This window comes from Podarcis liolepis (assembly GCF_965112155.1).
Source record: "Podarcis liolepis genome assembly, chromosome: W".
Lineage (NCBI taxonomy): Eukaryota > Metazoa > Chordata > Lepidosauria > Squamata > Lacertidae > Podarcis > Podarcis liolepis.
Window position 1 is genome coordinate 12,057,389 of NC_139568.1, and position 21,644 is coordinate 12,079,032.

The 21,644-nt window shown below is 45.2% G+C and overlaps 1 protein-coding gene across 3 annotated transcripts in view; it reads right to left on the bottom strand.

Annotated features, from left to right (window-relative positions):
* The window catches only part of LOC310697669 (fragile X messenger ribonucleoprotein 1-like), a 212,274-nt gene extending 194,416 nt beyond the window's left edge, over positions 1 to 17,858 (bottom strand). For 2 of the 3 annotated variants that reach the window (XM_083484347.1, XM_083484349.1), the window contains exon 1: positions 17,481 to 17,858. In XM_083484347.1, coding sequence (XP_083340473.1) covers positions 17,481 to 17,531 — 51 coding nt within the window. In that variant the 5' untranslated portion in view covers positions 17,532 to 17,858. The remainder of the gene's footprint in view (positions 1 to 17,480) is intronic. The other variant, XM_083484348.1, reaches the window with a different exon arrangement.
* Positions 17,859 to 21,644: the final 3,786 nt, after the last annotated feature.

Below are 21,644 nucleotides of genomic sequence, written 5' to 3' on the forward strand. Positions count from 1 at the left end.
AACCACCATGTTCACCCCCCTGGGGGCTTTTGAGTACTTAGTCATGCCATTTGGATTACAATCGGGCTCCGCCTGCTTTCAAGCATTCATGCACCACGTGTTGGGGCCCCTGCTGTACAAGAACTGCGTAGCCTTTTTGGACGACGTCTTAATCTATTCGGACAATGAGAAGCAACATGTCAAAGACGTCAGGGAAGTGAAGAGACTGCAGAAGCACCAGTTGTGGGTCAAGTTGGGAAAATGCCAATTTCACGCCAGAGAGATCGAGTTTCTGGGGTACAAGTTGTCAAACAAGGGCCTAGCTATGGACCCAAGCAAGGCACAGGCAGTGCTGGAGTGGAAGGCCCCCAAAACCCGGAAGGGTGTGCAGAGGTTCCTAGGGTTCAGCAAATTCTACAGGAAGTTCATCAAGAACTTCGCCCACTTGACAGCACCCATCACGGATTGTCTCAGTAGCAAAAAGAAGTTCGCCTGGACAGAAAGTGCCCAGCAATCCTTTGAAAGACTGAAGAAGGCGTTCGCTTCGGAGGAGCAGCTCCTGCATGTTGATCTTGAGAAGCCCATGAGGCTGGAGACCGATGTGTCCGACTGAGCCATTGGGGCGGTACTTTTGCAGCCTGGGGCCAAGCAGGGCTGGAGGCCGTGTGCTTTTTTCTCGAGGAAGCTGAGCAAGTCGGAGCAAAACTATACGGTGTATGACCGCGGACTGCTTGCGATCTATGCGGCGTTTCGCCGATGGAGACATCTGTTAATAGGGGCGCAGCACAAGATCCAGGTTTGTACTGATCACAAGAACTTGGAATACTGGAGGACCGTGCGAGTACTCAACCAGAGACAGATTCGGTGGGCACAGGAGTTCTCCAAGTTTTCCTTCGAGATCCGATTACGTGCCGGGAGAGGAAAACGTAAGGGCAGATGCTCTCTCCCGGAAGCCGGAGTACATGGAAGGGGAGGGACTGCCAGAGATCCGACACGTGATCCCCGAGGACCGATGGGTGGGGGGGGGAGCGTTGGTTGGGAAACGAGAACTGGCCGGGCATACTAGAAACGACGTGTTCGCTCAAACTAAAATCAGGGAACTCCGAGAAGGAAGGGAAAACCATGGAGGGTTTGAGGAAAAGGAAGGGCTGCTGTACTATAAGGGGGCGCTGTATGTACCGGGGGAGACCTTGAGGGGGAAAGTACTCAAACAACTCCATGGCAACCCAACAGCTGGGCACTTTGGACAGCACAAAACCATGCTGCTCGTCACCAGGCAGTTCTGGTGGCCAAGGGTGAGGGAAGATGTACGGGAATATGTACGAGGGTGCGACCGCTGCCAAAGGGCAAAGGGGGAGGGCTGCCCCCGCAGGGTTACTGGAACCCTTACCCACGCCGGGAAGACCCTGGGAGGTGGTGTCCATTGATTTTATGACAGATTTGCCCAAGTCAAGGGGGAAGACAGCAGTCATGGTAGTAGTCGATCTCCTGACGAAGATGTGCCATTTCATAGCTTGCTCACATGCGGTGACGGCAGAGGAGACAGCCAGGTTGTTTGTGGATCACATCTTCAGGCTGCATGGGGCTCCCTCGAGGGTCATCTCAGATCGCGGGAAACAATTTACTTCCCGGTTCTGGGGGAAGCTCATGAGCTTGCTGCAGATCGAGGTGGGCTTCTCGACGGCGCGCCACCCGGAAACCAACGGGCAAGCAGAAAGAGCGAACAGTATACTCCAGCAATACCTACGCTGCTACGTCAGCGAGAGACAGAACGATTGGGTAGAGAAACTAGCGCTGGCTGAATTTGCGTACAATAACGCTGAACATGTGTCCACGGGAATGAGCCCGTTCATGGCCAATTATGGGTGTCACCCCAGGGCCTTCCCGGGGAGGGGGGGAGGAAGGATGAAGTGTACCTGCGGCAGAGCAGTTTGTGGAAGAAATGGAGGCCTTGCACCAGCAACTTAAGATGAACTTGGAGCGGGCCAAGGAAGTTTACAAGAGGCAGGCAGACAAGCACCGTCGGGAGGGGGAGGCCGTACGGGTGGGAGACCGAGTGTGGTTGTCAACCCAAGGGTTACCCCTAAAGGGAGGGTGCAAGAAGTTGCAACCAAGGCGGCTGGGACCTTTTGAGGTAACACAGCAAGTGAACCCTGTGGCATTCAAGCTCAAGTTGCCTGACAGCATGAAGATACATCCGGTGTTCCATAGGTCCTTACTCTCACCGTACATGGAGGGGCGGGAATTTCCGGGGCGGGAGGGAGGAGTCACCACCCACCCGCGGGTAGAGGAGAGGGAACACCACAACGAAGCCACAGAAATACTCGATTCAAGGTGGCGAGGGCGGCAGGTGGAGTACTTGGTAGCTTGGGAAGGAGAACCCGGGTCAGAAAACACGTGGGTCCCCGCTGAGGCGATCAATGACGGGTATCTAGTGGAAGAATTCCACAGCCTGTTCCCAGATAAACCAAAACCACTAGCGAGATTCTGGGAGGAAGAATTTGGAACCACAGACGACAAAGAGGACTTTGTGGGTTTTCCTGCCTCTAAAGAGGAGGGAGGGGAGGTGTCAGAGGGAGAAGAATCAGACTGGGAGGCCCACCCCACGGCAAGAGTTCGGAGCGGGTGGGAAGCGGGTTTTGAATCCTCAGAGGATGGTGACAGCTCCTTCAGGGGATTCCCCGCATCGCCGGCCGAGGAAAGGGATGAGGTTGGATCAGAAGGTCGGACCGGGGGTGGAGGGGGTCCTGGGGGGGAGATGGATGTCAGGGAACTGCCATCGGAGCTAGAGGCGGAGGGAAGGCTCCAGAGGGATGCCGGAGAGGGTCCCAGTAGGGAGAGGGGCAGGCCATTTGCTGGGGAAGGAAATCAGTGTAACACCAGTGGAGAAGGGGGGCAGATGGGGGAATTCGAGAGGAGGCTCCAAGACTCCTCACCGGAGACCAGCGGAGTGAGTACGGGTCCTCCGCTGCCCACACCCTCCCTGCGCAGAAGGCTTCCGCGCAGGGAGACTAGGCGTCAAAGAATTTTTGTGCTGGAAGAAGTTCAAGAAACGCCCACTGACGGATTCTGCCAGCGACTGAGACAGTCACGATGCTAGAGGCTGTTCAGTCAGAAAGGGTTCAACCAGGTAACCTAGCCAGGAGTGGCAGCAACTTACGCACGAGCAACCCCTAAACCCATTACAATCTCCCACAAAAATGGGAAATGCTAAAAGGCTGCTTAGAAAATACTTTTAACTTCTGCTCACAACTCAAACATTCATCTGCTTTAGAATATGACTTGGCAACTATGCAAAGAGTTCATTTGCACTTTTACTCTGAATTGACTGTCTAGTATAAAGGTAAAGGTAAAGGGACCCCCTGACCGTTAAGTCCAGTTGCGGATGCCTCTGGGGTTGTGGCACTCATCTCGCTTTACTGGCCGAGGGAGCAGATGTTTGTCTGCAGAGTTTTTCCACAGTTTTATCTAATATTCTGGCCATATTCTTCTCCTTTTAAAATATCAGTCATGATAAGCTAAGAAAAATGTGGATGGAATCCTGGTGGCTTTTTTTAGTGTTGAGAGGTCCTTGAGACTAGGATGCTCCAACATGTGAGGGGTAGCTTTGGATAAAGAGGGTTATGGAAACCATTTGAGATAAGAGCTCCATGTGATTCTGTTAAACTTGTAGCTTTGCTGGTGATCTGGATAGTATGATCTGTAAGTAAGCTGCTTTGTTTGGAGCTTGGCAATGAAACTGAGGCATTTTTTTATTAAATATGAATAAAGAGACAGATATGAATGTGGTTTGGGTTGAAGAAATCGGTAATGAGAAACATTCATACAACAGAATGCTTTTCAACAGAAACTTACAAGAAACAAAGAAGCAAAAGATATTGAAGAGTATTACTTTACATGAAAAAATATTGATCAATAAACCGGGAGATTTAAGAACGATGAACACTATTAAAATGCTCCAAACCCAACTTTTAATGATGGTTATTCAAGAAATGGAACAGAAATTAAAATACCTTAAGCAGAAACATTTTGAATTTGCAAACAAACCAGGAAGATTACTGCCTTGGAAGTCAAAAAAGGAAAAGAAGGAAAATGTTATAAACAAAATAAACACGTATGGTAAAGTAACATATTATGAAAAGGCAGTGAGAATGGATTTTTTAAAGATTTTATTCTAACATATATACAAGAGGGAGAAGACAAAGAAAAGATAGAGCAATATCTGAGAAGCAGAAACCTGCCAAAAATGTCAAAACAACAAGTGGATATATTAAATGCCCCAATTTTAACAGAAATAGAGAATGCAATAAGTCAAGCTAAGATTAATAAAGCACCTGGGCCAGATTGTTTAACTGCTGTCTATTATAAAATGTTCAAAGACCAGCTAGTCTTTGTGTGTATTGATGAACAATATCCTAATTAAGGGTAGGATCCCAGATTCCTGGAAGAATGCAAATATTGTGTTGATTCCTAAACAAGATCAAGACTTAACACAAGTTAAGAACTATAGGCCCATTTCTTTGCTTAATTGAGATTATAATGTATTTGCTGAAATAATGGCAAAAAGACTTTATACATGGGCTTTGGGGAAAGTTATATGAGAGGGGTTAGGGCAATCTATACAAAGCAATTTGCCAGCTTTATAGGAAATGGTAATTTATCAGAAAAGTTTACTATATCAAAAAGGAACAAGGCAAGGATGCCCATTGTAAGAGAAAACAAAGAAAATGGAGGTCTTCAAATAGGGCATCAGAAATATCAACTAAGGACCTTTGCGGACAACCTACGTTTTATTTGAAGATAACCCTTTTAAAAATATGAGAACAGTATTTAGTGAGATTTAACAGTTTGGAGACCTAGCAGGTTTTTATATACCGTATTTTTCGCCCTATAGGACGCACTTTTCCCCCTCCAAAAATGAAGGGGAAATGTGTGTGCGTCCTATGGGGCGAATGCAGGCTTTCGCTGAAGCTTGGAGAGCGAGAGGGGTCGGTGAGCACCAACCCCTTCTCACTCTCCAGGCTTCAGGAAGCTATCAGCAAGCCTGGGGAGCCCGCGGGAGTTCCCGCAGAGCTCCCTAGGCTGCGGATAGCAGCCTGCTGCCCAGAGCGCAGGGCGCGCTGAAGCCGCAGCTGGGGGGGGGGGATAATTTTTTTCTTCTTTATTTCCCCCCCAAAAAACTAGGTGCATCCTATAGGGCGAAAAATACGGTAAATAAGGGTAAGACAAAGATGATGGTAAAAAATATGAATCAACAGGAGAAAGACGTTGCAAGAGAAGATGGGTATCAAGGTGGAGAAAAAGGTGAAATATTTGGGTGCATGGCTAACAAATAATGAAATGTTATATCAGAATAATAATGTTAATGTCTGGAATGGAGTGAAACATGATTTACTGAGATGGGGAAGGATGAAACTTTCGCTGTTGGGAAGGATTTCAGCCATAAAGATTACCTAAGATGTTTTTTTATTTCAAACCATGCCAATAATTAGTAATGTCAGCTGCTTCAGACAATGGCAAAAAGTTATCTAGATTTATCTTGCAGAGGAGGAAACCAAGGATTAAATTTAAAATATTAATGGATCTTAAGGAAAGAGGTAGATTCTCACTGCAAGATCTTAAATTATATTATGGAGCAGTTTGTCTGATCTGAAGGATTGTTGTTATTTAAAAATATTATATTGTTGGATTTGAAAGGGTAAGGAAGACTGTCTGGTTGGCATGCTTATTTTTTTTGGTATGATAAGACAAAGATTCACAAAGTGTTTTTGGATCATTGTGTACGAATAAGTCTTTTGAGAGTCGGGGCCAGGTGCAGGGTTAATTCTGAAGGCTGATTCGAATATGTTAATTGCTGCATTACAAGAAACAATGCCACATAACTTTTTCTCAAAATAGGGTTGGAATTGGGGGGGGGGGTCCTGAGGGGTCATTTCATCATATGTGGTGGTCTTGTAGCAAGGCTATGGGTTTCTGGGAAATGATATACTATGAATTGAAAAAGATGTATAAAATGACCTTTCCCAAAAAAACCCAAAGCCTTTATTATTGGGGATAATAGAGACAGAGATTCCAAAAAAAACCCTGACCAACCTTTTATGTATGCAACAACTGCAGCTAGAATTTTATATGCACAGAAATGGAAAGATAAAGAGACTCCAGAGACTTCCGGGTTAGCGCCATCGGCTAATGGCGGATTCCCTCCGAGCTCCGGAGGGAATTGGCTCCGCAGGATTTGGGTCTTGCCGCTGCGGTGACGCGGGGATCCTTAAAAATCACAGGCGGTGAAGCCTGTGAACCTGGTGACTAGGCGGGCACCATTTGCGCCCCCCTCCCGACCCGTGAAGGAGCCTTCGGAACGGGAGACGGGGTGAGCGGAATGCTTTGAGTCGACTGCTTCTCCTACGGAGTGAAGCCGCATGCCATGGTCGGAGAGCGCTGACTTCTTCTTGTGAACAATTGGATTTTAAAGCAGCAACCCGTGAGTAGTACGGAAACTGGATTTCTAAAGGAATTTTATTTTTTTAATTAGGTACGATCGGGGAAGGCGTAAACAGGAAGTCCGTCCCCCCGTCCTATAAATAATCTAAAGCAAGGACTAACTAACTAAGGTCGAGAGGATTTTTTCCTTCTTATTGGGCAAAAGATATTAATTTCACGATTTGGCAGTTTAAGTAATTTTTACTGGAGGATAAGAGCTAATTTTTGGAGCTGAAGTGTCACCCCCCCCCCCAGACCCGGGAGTGATCCGCGAGAAAGCCTGTTGGAGAGATATCGAAGAGCTTGACAGCTGTCAAATTAGCTGTCAAGACGGAAAAAACGAACTTTGTTTTCTATTGTCTCTGCTGGTTATATTTGTTACAATTTGGTTATACTTTGTTGAAAATGAGGAAGAACCGATACAAACTAACTTGATTTTTGGATTTGAACTGGAAGGAATACTAAGTAACCAAAATCCCTCTAGAGGGGGTTTTGGGACATTACAAGAATGGCCGAAGGAGGGAAAACTCAAGCTAAATTGGACAGAAATTTTCTTTCTCTTGGGAAACTTACAAGGCCAAATTGATGTTTTGGCTACTAACGTTGCAACCCTGGACTTAACAGTAAACAAGTGCATTGAATTTGATAAGGATTTGATCCGGGAAGTTCATGCAGCTGGACAAGAGGAGAAAGTTGAGAACTTTGAGAGTGTGGAGAAAGAGACACATGTTGTTTTTGAGGAAAGGGAAGGAGGAGATGTGGTGATGCAGATGACAAAGGAGAGCCAGAGTCCTGACATGATGGTTACAAAGGAAAACAAGAATTGGATGATGAAAATCTGGTCCAAATTGGAGACTGAAGAATGGAGAGATCTCTATATGTGGAGATCTGAAGACCTAAGGATTACAAATTTGATTAAGGTGAAAGCTGGAGCTTTGGGGGCACTTGGACTTGAAAGGAGCAAGAAACAAGATTTGGGCTCCACTTTTAAGTATAGTGGTCTGGCTGGAGGAAACATTGTCCCCATCGGGTTAGAGCATATCCGAGATCTGGTGTTTAATATTAAGGACTCAAAAAAACCGGCAGAGAGGAACTGAGAGACAATTAAGGGCCTCGGACGTGAGATCTCCAGGCTGATAGCAGATTAAGACTGATGAACATTTGTTGGGGATTGAAACCGGGAAAGGGGATGGGGTGGGGTTTGGGGATCCAAAGGGTGTATAATTATAATTTGTCTTTTTCTTTTTATTCTGTTTTGTTATCAGTATGAAAAGTGGGGAATTCGTGGAAGGGAATTTGGGTCGACTTTAGAAAAAAGGATTTAAGAATGAGTACTGAGGTATAAATTTTGAGGCTTATAAGGTAAAATTTGTTTTTTTAAATGAATTAAGTATAAAAAGGTTAAAAATTGAGGATAAGAACTTGTTGAATTTACAATTTGAATTGGAATATAAGAAGGGGAGGTGCGGGGAAGTCAGGGAAATATGTTATAGAAAATAAGGATTGTAAACTGTATATGTTTTTAATTTTTCTTTTTGTTTTTTCTTTTTGGCTTTTTAAAATGGAAAATTCTTAATAAATATTTATTTAAAAAAAAGATAGAGAGACTCCAAATAAGGAAGAATGGCTTATAAAACTGACTGATAAAGTAAGAGGACAAAATAATATCTTCATAGATGAATGGAGGCCATTGGTGGGTTAACGATTGTGCTATTCTTATATGAAGTCACATGCAAGATTTGAGATATGAGCAATGGAAGAGTGTAGAGAATGGACTTTGGGCGCTTCGAAAATATAGATGTGTGTTAATGCAGCTACTACTTGGGTCATTCCATATCAAGTGGTCCAATTTTTTTACCTCATGTCAAATTTCTTAATATTCTGAACACTTGTTGAATGATCAAAACGAAGTTTAAATTTAAAATTTTATTTTTTTATCTCATCCCATTTGTGAGTGAATTTCAAAAAATTGACAATTTTGACCTTGCCAGTCTACACAAAACCTTAAAAGCTCAGCCCAGAATTGAGATATGTCAAAAAGAAAAACACCAATCTCTTCAGAACTTCATGGACTTTAATATGATATGTCACATGGTGGGCTTACTTTAAATTTTAAAGTTAAGTCACATAACTTAAAATTTAAAAAAGTGATTTAAATATCATATGATTAAATTTTCCCCCAAAATGTATTGATTTTTTAACATTTCTAAGAGCTACCTGCAAAATTTTGGGATCCCAATGAGATCACAGTTTTTATAAATATTTTGTACATACATGTCTGCCTTGGTTCTGTTTAGGATAAGTGGCTCTTCCTGGAGTAAAATATTGCAGAATAAACAAGACTTCAAACTATAATATCAGTTACTTCAGGCATTTTAGTTTTGAAATATTTCAATTTTGGGCTGAGCCAAAATTGTCAATTTTTTGAAATTTCAAACCCTCACAACTCAAATGGGATGAGATAAAAAATTAAAAATTTAGATTTAAACTTAGTTTTGATCATTCAACAAGTGTACAAAATATTAAGAAAATTGGATGACGAGCAGCAAAGTCAGTCCTCAGGGAATGTGCAGGCGACCTTGGAACGGACAGCTCACAGAAGAACCCCGACCAAACCTAAGAGGAGGCGTGTAGTGGTGATAGGGGATTCCCTACTGAGGGGAACAGAAGTAGTGATCTGTGGGCCTGACAAGATGTCTCGGGAAGTGTGCTGTCTCCCCGGGGCTAAGATCCAAGATGTAACTGAACGACTGCAAGGAATCATAAAACCCACTGACAAATACCCCTTCCTCTTGGTTCATGTGGGAACCAATGACACTGCAAGCAATAGCCTCCAGAAGATCAAAAGAGACTATGAGGCTCTCGGCAGGAAATTGAAGCAACTAAATGCACAAATTGTCATCTCATCTGTCCTCCCAGTTGAACGACGTGGCCCAGGGAGAGAGGGAAAAATAGTGGAAGTGAACAGCTGGCTTCGCAAATGGTGTAAACAGGAACAGTTTGGATTCTTAGATCACGGACTGCAGTTTCTTGAAGATGGACTTCTGGCAAGCGATGGGCTGCACCTCACAACGGTTGGGAGGAATGTTTTTGCCAAAAATCTCAGAAACCTCATCAGGAGGGCTTTAAACTGACTAATGTGGGGGAGGGAGACAGTGCTCCTGAAGGTAGGAGTTTATCAATTGATGCAGATGATCATCCAAATGTCATAGACCAAATGGAGCAAACAGCACGCAGACCTAGTGGTGGGAGGAAAAAATCCTTAAATAAGAGACACGGGGGAATGATTAATGGACTTCAATGTCTGTACACTAATGCGCAAAGCATGGGAAATAAACAAGATGAGCTTGAGCACTTGGTACAGCAAACTAAATATGACATAATAGGCATCACTGAAACCTGGTGGGATAAGTCCCACGGATGGAATGTAATAATGGAGGGATACAATCTATTTCAGAGAAACAGACCAGACAAGAAAGGAGGAGGAGTGGCGTTATATGTCAGGGATGTGTATACCTGTGAAGAGATCCAAGATTTAGAACCTCAAAGCCAAAGTGAGAGCATTTGGGTCAAAATTAAGGGAGAGAAGAATAACAAAGACCTCATTGTGGGAGTTTACTATAGATCCCCAAGCCAAACAGAGGACATAGATGATGCCTTCCTGGAACAGATGGCCAAGCATGCAAAAGGAAGGGAGATAGTAGTAATGGGGGACTTCAATTACTCGGATATTTGTTGGATGTCAAACTCAGCCAAGAGCATAAGGTCAAACAGATTCCTCACTGGCCTTGCAGACAACTTCATTCTCCAGAAAGTGGGGGAAGCAACAAGAGGAACAGCCATTTTAGATCTGGTCCTAACCAATGTTGATGACCTGGTTAGTGGGGTAGAAGTGGAAGGATCATTAGGCGCGAGTGATCATGCTCTTCTGAAGTTTACTATACAGCGGAAAGGAGCAGCCAAGCATACTAGGACTCAATTTCTTGACTTTAAGAAAGCCAACTTCATAAAACTTAGGGAAGTGCTGGGTGAGATCCCAGGGACAGTAATACTAAAAGGAAAGGGAGTTCATGATGGCTGGGAGTTTGTTAAGAGGGAGATAGTAAAAGCACAACGTCAGGCAATACCAATGAGACGGAAACATGGAAGGTGCCTAAAGAAGCCAGGGTGGCTATCTAAAGAACTTTTAACTGAGTTAAGATTAAAAAAGGATGTGTACAAAAAATGGAAAAGGGGGGAAACCACCAAAGAGGAATTCAAACAAATAGCCAGCACGTGTAGACACAAAGTCAGAAAAGCTAAAGCACAGAATGAACTCAGGCTTGCTAGAGAGGTTAAAAGCAACAAAAACGGCTTTTATGGGTATGTTCGTAGCAAAAGGAAGAACAAAGAAACAGTGGGGTCACTCAGAGGAGAAGATGGGGAAATGCAAACAGGGGACACAGAAAGGGCTGAACTCCTCAATGCCTTCTTTGCCTCAGTCTTCTCCGATAAAGAAAACAATGCCCGACCTGAAGAATTTGGAGCAAATGATTCAGCAAAGGAAACACAGCCCAGAATAACTAAGGAGATAGTACAAGAATACTTGGCTAGTTTAGATGTATTCAAGTCTCCAGGGCCAGATGAACTGCATCCAAGAGTATTAAAAGAACTGGCAGATGTGATCTCAGAACCACTGGCAGTCATCTTTGAGAATTCCTGGAGAACAGGCGAAGTCCCGGCAGACTGGAGGAGGGCAAATGTTGTCCCTATTTTCAAAAAGGGGAAAAGAGAGGACCCAAATAATTACCGCCCAGTCAGTCTGACATCAATACCAGGGAAGATTCTGGAGCAGATCATTAAGCAAACAGTCTATGAGCACCTAGAAAGGAATGCTGTGATCACCAATAGTCAGCATGGATTTCTGAAAAATAAGTCATGTCAGACTAACCTGATCTCGTTTTTTGACAGAATTACAAGCCTGGTAGATGAAGGGAACGCAGTGGATGTAGCCTACCTTGATTTCAGCAAGGCGCCCCATGATATTCATGTAAAGAAGCTGGTAAAATACGGTCTTGACTATGCTACCACTCAGCGGATTTGTAACTGGCTGACTGACCGAACCCAAAGGGTGCTCATCAATGGTTCCTCTTCATCCTGGAGAAGAGTGACTAGTGGGGTGCCACAGGGTTCTGTCTTGGGCCCGGTCTTATTCAACATCTTTATCAATGACTTGGATGATGGACTCAAGGGCATCCTGATCAAATTTGCAGATGACACCAAACTGGGAGGGGTGGCTAACACCCCAGAGGACAGGATCACACTTCAAAACGACCTTGACAGATTAGAGAACTGGGCAAAAACAAACAAGATGAATTTTAACAGGGAGAAATGTAAAGTATTGCACTGGGGCAAAAAAAATGAGAGGCACAAATACAAGATGGGTGACACCTGGCTTGAGAGCAGTACATGTGAAAAGGATCTAGGAGTCTTGGTTGACCACAAACTTGACATGAGCCAACAGTGTGACGCGGCAGCTAAAAAAGCCAATGCAATTCTGGGCTGCATCAATAGGAGTATAGCATCTAGATCAAGGGAAGTAATAGTGCCACTGTATTCTGCTCTGGTCAGACCTCACCTGGAGTACTGTGTCCAGTTCTGGGCACCACAGTTCAAGAAGGACACTGACAAACTGGAACGTGTCCAGAGGAGGGCAACCAAAATGGTCAAAGGCCTGGAAACGATGCCTTATTGTTAAGGGCTAAGGGAGCTGGGCATGTTTAGCCTGGAGAAGAGGAGGTTAAGGGGTGATATGATAGCCATGTTCAAATATATAAAAGGATGTCACATAGAGGAGGGAGAAAGGTTGTTTTCTGCTGCTCCAGAGAAACGGACACGGAGCAATGGATCCAAACTACAAGAAAGAAGATTCCACCTAAACATTAGGAAGAACTTCCTGACAGTAAGAGCTGTTCGACAGTGGAATTTGCTGCCAAGGAGTGTGGTGGAGTCTCCTACTTTGGAGGTCTTTAAGCAGAGGCTTGACAACCATATGTCAGGAGTGCTCTGATGGTGTTTCCTGCTTGGCAGGGGGTTGGACTCGATGGCCCTTGTGGTCTCTTCCAACTCTGATTCTATGATTCCCAAGCCGGCGGTGCATAAGATGGGCTGCACCCCTTGCACCCAACTTGTACCTAAAACTCTGCACAAGCCTGCACCAGAGAAGAGTGGAGCTGGAAGGGACCCCTGAGGGTCATCAAGCCAACCCCCTGGGGCAATGCAGGAATCTCAAGTAGACTATCCCTGACCGATGGCCCCCCGTCTTCTGTTTTTCCTCTCAGCCAGGACCCACAACAATGGAGACTGGAGGTGGGGAGAAAGATAAATTTTGACTAGGGAAAGGCAATGGGGCCGATTTGTCAGGCGCACACAGGCACAGCTTGAAGACTTTACGCAGAGAGGAACCCCACACGGGAGACAGAGATACACAAGCACACAGAAGTCAATAACCCAAGAGTGGCTTCTAAGTGGGGGGTTGGCTGAGGACAGGGTGGGGCGGAAACATGTGGAGCTTTGCAGAGGGGAGGCAGAAAGCGTTTGTCAGAGCGAAACTCACTTTCCCTGTTTAGAAACCGGCCAAGATCCCTTCTGCATTCGACAGTGGAATTTGCTGCCAAGGAGTGTGGTGGAGTCTCCTTCTTTGGAAGTCTTTAAGCAGAGGCTTGACAACCATATGTCAGGAGTGCTCTGATGGTGTTTCCTGCTTGGCAGGGGGTTGGACTCGATGGCCCTTGTGGTCTCTTCCAACTCTATGATTCTATGATTCTATGACATGAGGTAAAAAAGTTGGATCACTTGATATGGAATGACCCTGAAATTGTGTTATTGTACATATTTATTACATGCTGTGTGTGTGTGTGTGTGTGTGATTCCACGCCAAATCACCTGATTTTAATTCTTGACCGTGCTCTCACAACTCAGATTTTCTTCTATTTTTTTATGTGTAGAGATACCTGTGAGATAATCTCAAATTAATTTTGCTAAAAAAAATTGGTCCAAAATTGGACACAGGATAATTTTCTTTAAAAATTGATTTTTGCGCTTTGACCATATCATTGCAAAAGTGTTTTACACAATAAAATTAAAAAGAGCTCTAGGACATATTTTGTTTTTTATAAAACTTAATTTTTAAAATACCATATTTGACGCACTTTTTTCCTCCTAAAAAGTAAGGGGAAATGTCTGTGCGTTTTATGGAGTGAATGTGTGGTTGATCGCTGGCTCCCTTTCTGGCCCTGCCCCCTTGCCCAGGCCTCCATTGTTGAATGTTGTGCAGATGGAGGCTGTTTGTTTCCCCAGCTGCATGTGACTGGCTGATCTGTCTGGAAACTGTAGAAACAGCTCCCTTTCCTTTCCTAAAGAAGCTGCAGAACCCATAAAACAGATTTTTTCCCCCCTTTGCAAAGTAAGCTCAACAACTGTGAGCTGATCCCCCCAAAAACGGGACCTTCCCCCTTTCCTCCTCTAAAAACTTATGCGTCTTATGGTCAGGTGTGCCTTATGGAGCGAAAAATACGGTATATCAGATGACATTGTAACATAAGAGAGTACAATTTAACTATTCTCACGAATGTGTTTCAGGCTCAAAGAGACCTTAAACCTGTACAAAATAACAATCTTTTTTTGTAAAAAAATTGCTTCAAAATCAATTTATTTTTTAACCACAAAAAACACTCTCCTCATTTTTAAAACATAACAAGCACATGGTTAGCCCATTCTACAACAAAAGTATGATGCACAGTCAGTGACCCTTTTCTGTGGCACTTAATACCATTTTTATACCTTATTTTGAAAGAGACCACAATTAGCTTTATTTTGATACCAATATAAGCCCAATTGGTTGAAAAATAAGTGAAACAGGAGGTTTTTTCTAAACTGACGCAGAAATTGCATTAGCTTAAATTGTGCGGAAATCGAAATTTTAATAAATTCTCCTGTGCCCAAATCTTAAAAATAATCTGAGGTTATCTCATAGATTTTCTTCAAAAAATGTTTATGTGTAGATACCAGAGTCGTGAGAGCACATGGCACCAAGGGACTTGGCGTGGAATGACCCATATATATGTATGTATGTATGTATGTATGTATGTATGTAATTGATTTTATGCCTGACAGCTGCTTAGATGCCAGCTTTGACAATTAAGAAGCATATAAATTCATTAAGACTACTGAAAGAAATTAGAGAGAGAAAGTGAAACAAATGTGCAACTTTAGATTATTTGGAGAGGTGCTGTGAGAAGAGGCAGGGGCAGTAGAAATAGTTCTATGAGCAGTTCCTCCTAAATAACAGGGTTAGGGGAAGAGACGATGTCTCAAATCTCTCTAAAGCAACCGTCCAGTGCCTCATTACATAAGAAAGGAACTTTCCAGCCTCCCCCCCCCCCCCCCGCAAAGCAAAGCTCATTCTGATTAAATAACAAACCCATACACACCCCTTCTCTTCTTTTGGCTCTTCTCTTCTGAAACAAGAGGGTGGTGGAAAAGTGTGGGGAGAGGGAGAGATGATCGCCTGGAGGAGAAAGAAGTAGTGGAGGAATTCCAATCCAACCCCCATTTCCAAAAACTGCTTTATTACTGTAAAAGAGGAGCAAAAGACTGCTGGATTAAGCAGAAGCTGGTCTTGAGGGGAGGACCGCTTGGCCTATCACTCAGTATCCAAAAAACCAAAGTGCTGCACCAACAAGCACAAAACAACCCCTCCGCAGTGCCACAAATCCAACTTAATGGTGTAACGTTGGAAAAGGTTGATCACTTCTCCTACCTGGGCAGTTATCTTTCCAAAGGGGCCGACATTCATGCTGAAATCCAGCGGTGCCTGAACTCTGCAAGTGCAGCTTTCTCCCGATTGAAGTGCAGAGTGTTTGAGGACTGGGACATTCGCAAGGGAACCAAAATACTTGTATACAAAGCTATTGTACTGTACGCTTGTGAAACATGGATCACTTATAATTGCCATCTCCAACTCCTCGAACAATTCCATCAACAGTGTCTCCAAAAAATTTTACACATCACTTTGGAAGACAGGCGAACTTACGCCAGTGTACTAGAAGAAGCAAAGATCACCGGTATCGATGCAATGATTATTCAACATCAACTTTGTTGGACTGGTCATATTGAAAAGGAGGTGAAAAGGAGAAACAAGCTAAGAGGAAGGCATGTCTGGCAAACCCTCACTGTGATAAACTCCCACCTGGAAACCTTATGTCCCCACTGTGGAAGGACATGTGCATCCAGAATTGGCCTCCACAGTCACTTACTCATGGAAGAGAATCTTACTCTGCTACAAGTGACTGCCAAAGAAAGGAAGAAACACTTTCATCAACCTAAGCCTCCCCATCTCAATTTGGTTAACAGGTGCTCAATTCAGACACAAGTACTCGTACACTGAAAAATTCACATGAATATATGCATATAACACACAACCACAAATCAACAGTGAAAGGGCTCTATATATGTATGAGAATTATATACAGATGAAATGGGTTTATATATGCTTTCACTCCTCATCCTCCCCCCCCCCCCCGGTTGCTACCTGTCCCTTATAATAAGGGATTGTCCCTTATTTCAAGGAAAAATGCTGTGTCCCTTATTTCTGCCTTGCTTTCTTCTTCTCCCTCCTTTTCTGCTGAGGTGAGCACTGAACTCAGCTTCTCCCTCCCTCCCATCTCTACCAGCATAGTTGCCTCCCTCCTGCCTGTCTGCATTCTCTGTCTCCCTTTCCTTTCCTTTCCTTTCCCTACCCCTCCCTGTTACACTAAATCCAGTCGAGTGAATGGAGTGGTTTGGGTGGGGGGAGAGGAGAGGAGAGGCTGGCCAGCACTAAAGCTGGCAGATTTTTTTCCTGCTGACCAGGGAAATGAAGGATACTAGGCTGCTGTACAAAGAGGGACAGTGGATATTGCAAACCCATTTTTAGGTACCAAAGAAAACCCCTCTCCCCAAAAACCCATGACCATTTAAAGAGCTTTAAATGTGTACTGCAGATGAGGACTCAAACTCCCTTGCAAGAAACCGTAACAGTCCTAAATTCACTTTCAGCTTGACTCTTTGAAAATAGAAATAAGTCCCAATTATTTCAGTTGAATTTACTTTCAAGTAAGTATGCAGAGGAGTGAAGCCTTAAACAGTGGTTGTTTTTATTTATACAATATTTGCATCAATTTAAATAAAGGACAGGTCCAAAAATGAAGCACACATGTAACCCTAGTGGTTAAATGAACTTGTTTAATTATGATGAATGCATGTGAATGTATAAGGCATTAGCTACATGGAAAGGGAAGTTGGAGACAAAGCTCCGTGAGGAAAAGAAACAGAATTTGTTGCACCGGGTTTCTACATTTACCATTCTTCTGACAAGCAGAAATTCAGCAGGTGGGGAGGGTATGAGTCATTGAAATTAATGTGCCTTGCTTAACGTAGATCTGTAAATTTCATTGGGTCTCCTCTATGAGTATGACCCGCTCTGGAAACAACCCATTGTAATCGATTACTTTACCTTGTGCAGAAATTACTTAAAAGCAATTTTTAGTCCCCCAATTCCTCCCTCCCATCATGTCCCATATTTTGCCTAACCTGTCCCTTATTTTGCCAGACCAAAGGTGGCAACTCTACTCCAACCCCCTGCCACCGATTACTCCACAGTCTGAGGTAGTAATGTTTCTGAATACCAGTTGCTGGAAACCTCAAGAAGGGGTGTTCGCTCCGCTCTAGGGGGCCAGGCTTCTCAGAAGTCGATCCAAGGGGGGCAGGAGATTACGAGTGTGACAGAGGCAGCCGCAGTTCCCTCTTGCACCTCGCGAACCTCTTCTTTGCCTACCCCCCAATGTTCTCCTCAGGCTTAAACGTGTGTGTGAAAAGGGGCGGGGCGGTTTTCCAGTCTGGCCCAGCGGCGTTCTAGGCCCTCGGGGCACAAAGAGAGTGAAGTGGAGGAGTCAACAGTTCACTCCTCGATTCGCGCCAGGAAAACGACCTCATTTCATTACCTTGTAAAAGGCCTGGTTGGAGCCGCGCACCTCCACCACCAGCTCTTCCATGGCGGCAGCGGCGGCAGGACAGGAGGGAGTTGTGGAAAAGCAGGAGGTGAAAAGAGGCCTACGGCCCAGACGGCCTGTCGTCCGGCTTCCTCCTTTCTTGTGGCCTCCTTCCGTCTACCTCACTGGCGCGTGCAGGAGGCGGCGGCGGCAATTCAGGCCGAGAGGCGGCTTCCCCTTCGCCACCTCCTAACAGCTCGTCGTTGTCACTGCCCTTAATGAAATTGAAATTGTCACCCCGCAGCGTCGAAGGCTGTGGCGGCAACGGCTGCTGAGCAGGGAAGTGGGGGACGAGCAGTGCCACAAGCCGCCCGCTTCGAACGTAAACATTAAAAAAACCTGGCGCCGTCACGTGATACAGCGGGGTTCCGGAGATGTGACGTGGGGCGGGAGGGGTAAGAAAAGGAGAGGAGTCGGAGTCACACGATTACTCCGGCGCACTTACGTGAGCGCGCTCTTTCGAGCGTTCTCTGGTGCTCAAGAAAGAGCATTACCGAACGCTGAAACCCTAAGTGACCAACGGCGTCGATGAGCTGTCGCCCACCCCTGTCTACTCTTTCACTTGCTCTCGCCCGCCCACAGTCACTCAATGGAACGGCCTCTCGCTGCTTTCAACAACTCAAATCCTTCTCTCCGTTAAGAGTGATGCTACATCTGTCCAATGAAACATTTGGGAGTGGAAGCTCTGAAAGATGCTACTGACGGGGCGCGATGTGCAGTTTCCTGGGTTTAAGAAACGATTCGGAGGTTAGTAGCATGCTGAGCGGGGAAGTGTTAAATCATTTTTTGTTGAGTGAGGTTTTTGATATGGGGTAAAAAGAAGGGAATTATTTTTATTAGTGAAGAAAAGTGGAGTATAGAGCATTCAAATACATACACGTAATTAAAAATATGTGTGATTTTTTTTCAAGTCGGACATTCCTGTTGTATTTATTTATCTTCAATGCTGCTTCACATCTTAACAAATCTCTTAGAGTTCACTTACCCTTCCAAAAAAATTGGTACTGGGTAAAAGTTGGATCCAGATGATTTTAAACGGATCCTCATGAATTCATGATTTTTTCATTCAAATGAAATAAAACCACCATGATACTGTAGACGTCTTAGTTTATAGGCAGCATCACAAAAATCATGCATCCACTGTTTGGTGGGGCCGCAATGGCACAAAAACATGGCTGCAAAGCACAGATCCTCATGATTCCTGCACTAGATCAGCCCAAAGTCACCATCGGATCACACATCATGGCCATGGGCACAGCCTACACCACAAAAATCACAGATCCACGGCTTCCTGGTGACACCGTGGCCCAAAAACATGGTTCCAAACCATGGATCCTCAGGGCTTTTGCATTGGGGCACCCCTAACTCTCCATCAAATGACACATCATGGTCATGGGCACAGCCTGCACCACAAAAATCACGGATCCACAGCTTCCTGGCAACACCATGGCCCAAAAACGTGGTTTCGAAGCATGGATTCTCGTGGATCCTCAGGCTTTTTGCATTGGGGCACCCCTGAAAGGTAAAGGTACCCCCTGACCGTTAGGTCCAGTCGTGGACAACTCTGGGGTTACGCGATCATCACTCTATAGAAGAAGAACAGGAAGAGGAATTTGGATTTGATATCCTGCTTTATCACTACCCGAAGGAGTCTCAAAGTGGCTAGCAATCTCCTTTCCCTTCCTCCCCAAGCGTCATCGCGTCACTCCTTGGTGTGTGGAGTGCCTCAGGGTGCGATTCTCTCCCCAATGCTTTTTAACATCTTTATGCGCCCCCTCGCCCAGCTTGTCCGGAGTTTTGGGCTGGGTTGCCATCAGTATGCTGATGACACCCAACTCTATCTGTTGATGGATGGCCATCCTGACTCGGCCCCAGACACACTGACCAGATGTCTGGAAGCTGTGGCTGGATGGTTACGTGGGAGCCGGTTGAAGTTAAATCCTTCGAAGACAGAGGTCCTCTGGCTGGGGCGGGACGATATGGGATCAAGGGGGCAACTCCCATCTCTTGCGGGGGTGCAATTAGTGCCAGCACCGTCCGTTAAGAGTTTCGGTGTAATCTTCGATACCTCCCTCTCTATGGAGGCGCAGATTACAGCTATAACAAAGGCGGCATTTTTCCATCTCCGCCAAGCTAAGCAGTTGGCCCCTTATCTCTCTCGCCCTGACCTAGCCACTGGGATCCATGCGACGGTCACCTCCAGACTGGATTATTGTAACTCGCTGTACGTGGGGCTGCCCTTGAGACTGACCCAGAAACTCCAGCGGGTGCAGAATGCCGCGGCGAGACTCCTTATGGGGTCTTCGCTGCGAGATCACATTCATCCGGTACTATACCAGCTGCACTGGCTCCCAGTGGAGTACAGGATCAGGTTTAAGGTGCTGGTTTTAACCTTTAAAGCCCTATACGGCCTAGGACCCTCGTACCTACGGGACCGCCTCTCCTGGTATGCCCCACAGAGAAACCTACGGTCTGCAAATAATAACATCCTCAAGGTCCCAGGCCGCAGAGAGGTTAGGCTGGCCTCAACTAGAGCCAGGGCCTTCTCGGCTGCGGCTCCAACCTGGTGGAATGCTCTGTCACAAGAGACTAGGGCCCTGCGGGACCTGACATCTTTCCGCAGGGCCTGCAAGACAGAGTTGTTCCGCCAGGCCTTTGGTCAGGGCGCAGCCTGACTCCCTCCTCTGGCAACCTGCACAGAATTTTGCTTAATCGGTTGCCATCAATTTGATTTTAACTAATTTTTATAATGAAATATTTTTAGAATGTGTGATTATTTGATTGTTTATTTGATTGTTGTTAGCCGCCCTGAGCCTGGCTCAGCTGGGGAGGGCGGGATATAAATAAAATTTATTATTATTATTATTATTATTATTATTATTATTATTATTATTTATTATTAACTAAAAGCAGAGGAGTCTGACTAGGCTGCTGTGTCTGTCACCATCTTGGCTCCTCCTAAAATAAAATAAAATAAAATAAAATAAAGTATCTGTTGGTCCGAGTACAAGGCCCGGTTATTTTCAGCTGCATACTCCATTGCCTTCTTTGGAGCTGTGCGCATTGGCGAAGTGGTTTGTAAGGGCCATCCAGATTCCGCTGCCCGGGGAAGTTTGAGAGACCTGACCTTGTTCAGATCCAGTTTAGTCCTGCGTGTCCAATGTTCCAAAACTGATCAGCAGGGAAAGGGGGTCCTTATTCGGCTCCAAGCAACTAGTCACAAAGGGCCATGCCCAGTAAAGGTCACTAAACATTTCATGTACGTGAGACCAACCGTCTCAGGTCCATTCCTCATACATTTGGATGGCTCCCGCCTTGCACGGCATCAGTTCACGCGTGTTATGCGAAGGGCGGTTGCTTCCTGTGGTTTACCCTCAGCTGAATTCACGGCTAACTCCTTTAGGATTGGGGCCGCCACCACAGCAGTGCATTTGGGACTCTCAGCTGGAAGGATGAAGGACTTGGGGGCAGTGGAAGTCTGATGCATTTAAGGGATATATTCGTAAGACCTTGTGATTGTTCACGGTATACCTGACCTGGCTTTTTTACCTTCTTTTGATTTCAGGTGACGTTGTGGTGCACATTTGGATTATAGGCCCATCATTGTCCACTGGGCTAGAAACCGTGCCGTTAACTGTGACCTAGGGTGCAGGTTGGATCTTCCACTAAAATAATAATAATAATAAAAATTAAAATTTTGGATCTCACAGAGAGGGAATCACTGGACGGAATTTATGCCTGCAGTGAAAGCCAGAGCCACTTTGGAGGGTCCCCTCATACTCTGGTTATTCAGCTGGGAGAAAATGACTTTGCCTATCGGAAAGGCGTGGACTTGATGTGGAACATTTACAATTATTTCAATGAACTGATTGCTTCATTGCCAGAGTCACCGCTGCCGGAGAGGTATGTATGGAGGGACTGTCGGTGCCCTATTGCGATAAACAAAGCCAGGAAGCTTTTGGAATATTCGGTGGCGCGTAGAGTGGCAGCTCTGGTGGGTTGGGTCATTGACCACCCCAACATCCAGTTCAGCAAAGTGGCCCTCTACCGAGAGGGTGGCATACATCTTTCCGATGCGGGAAACGATGTGTGGTTGACGGATATGATGGCTGGGAT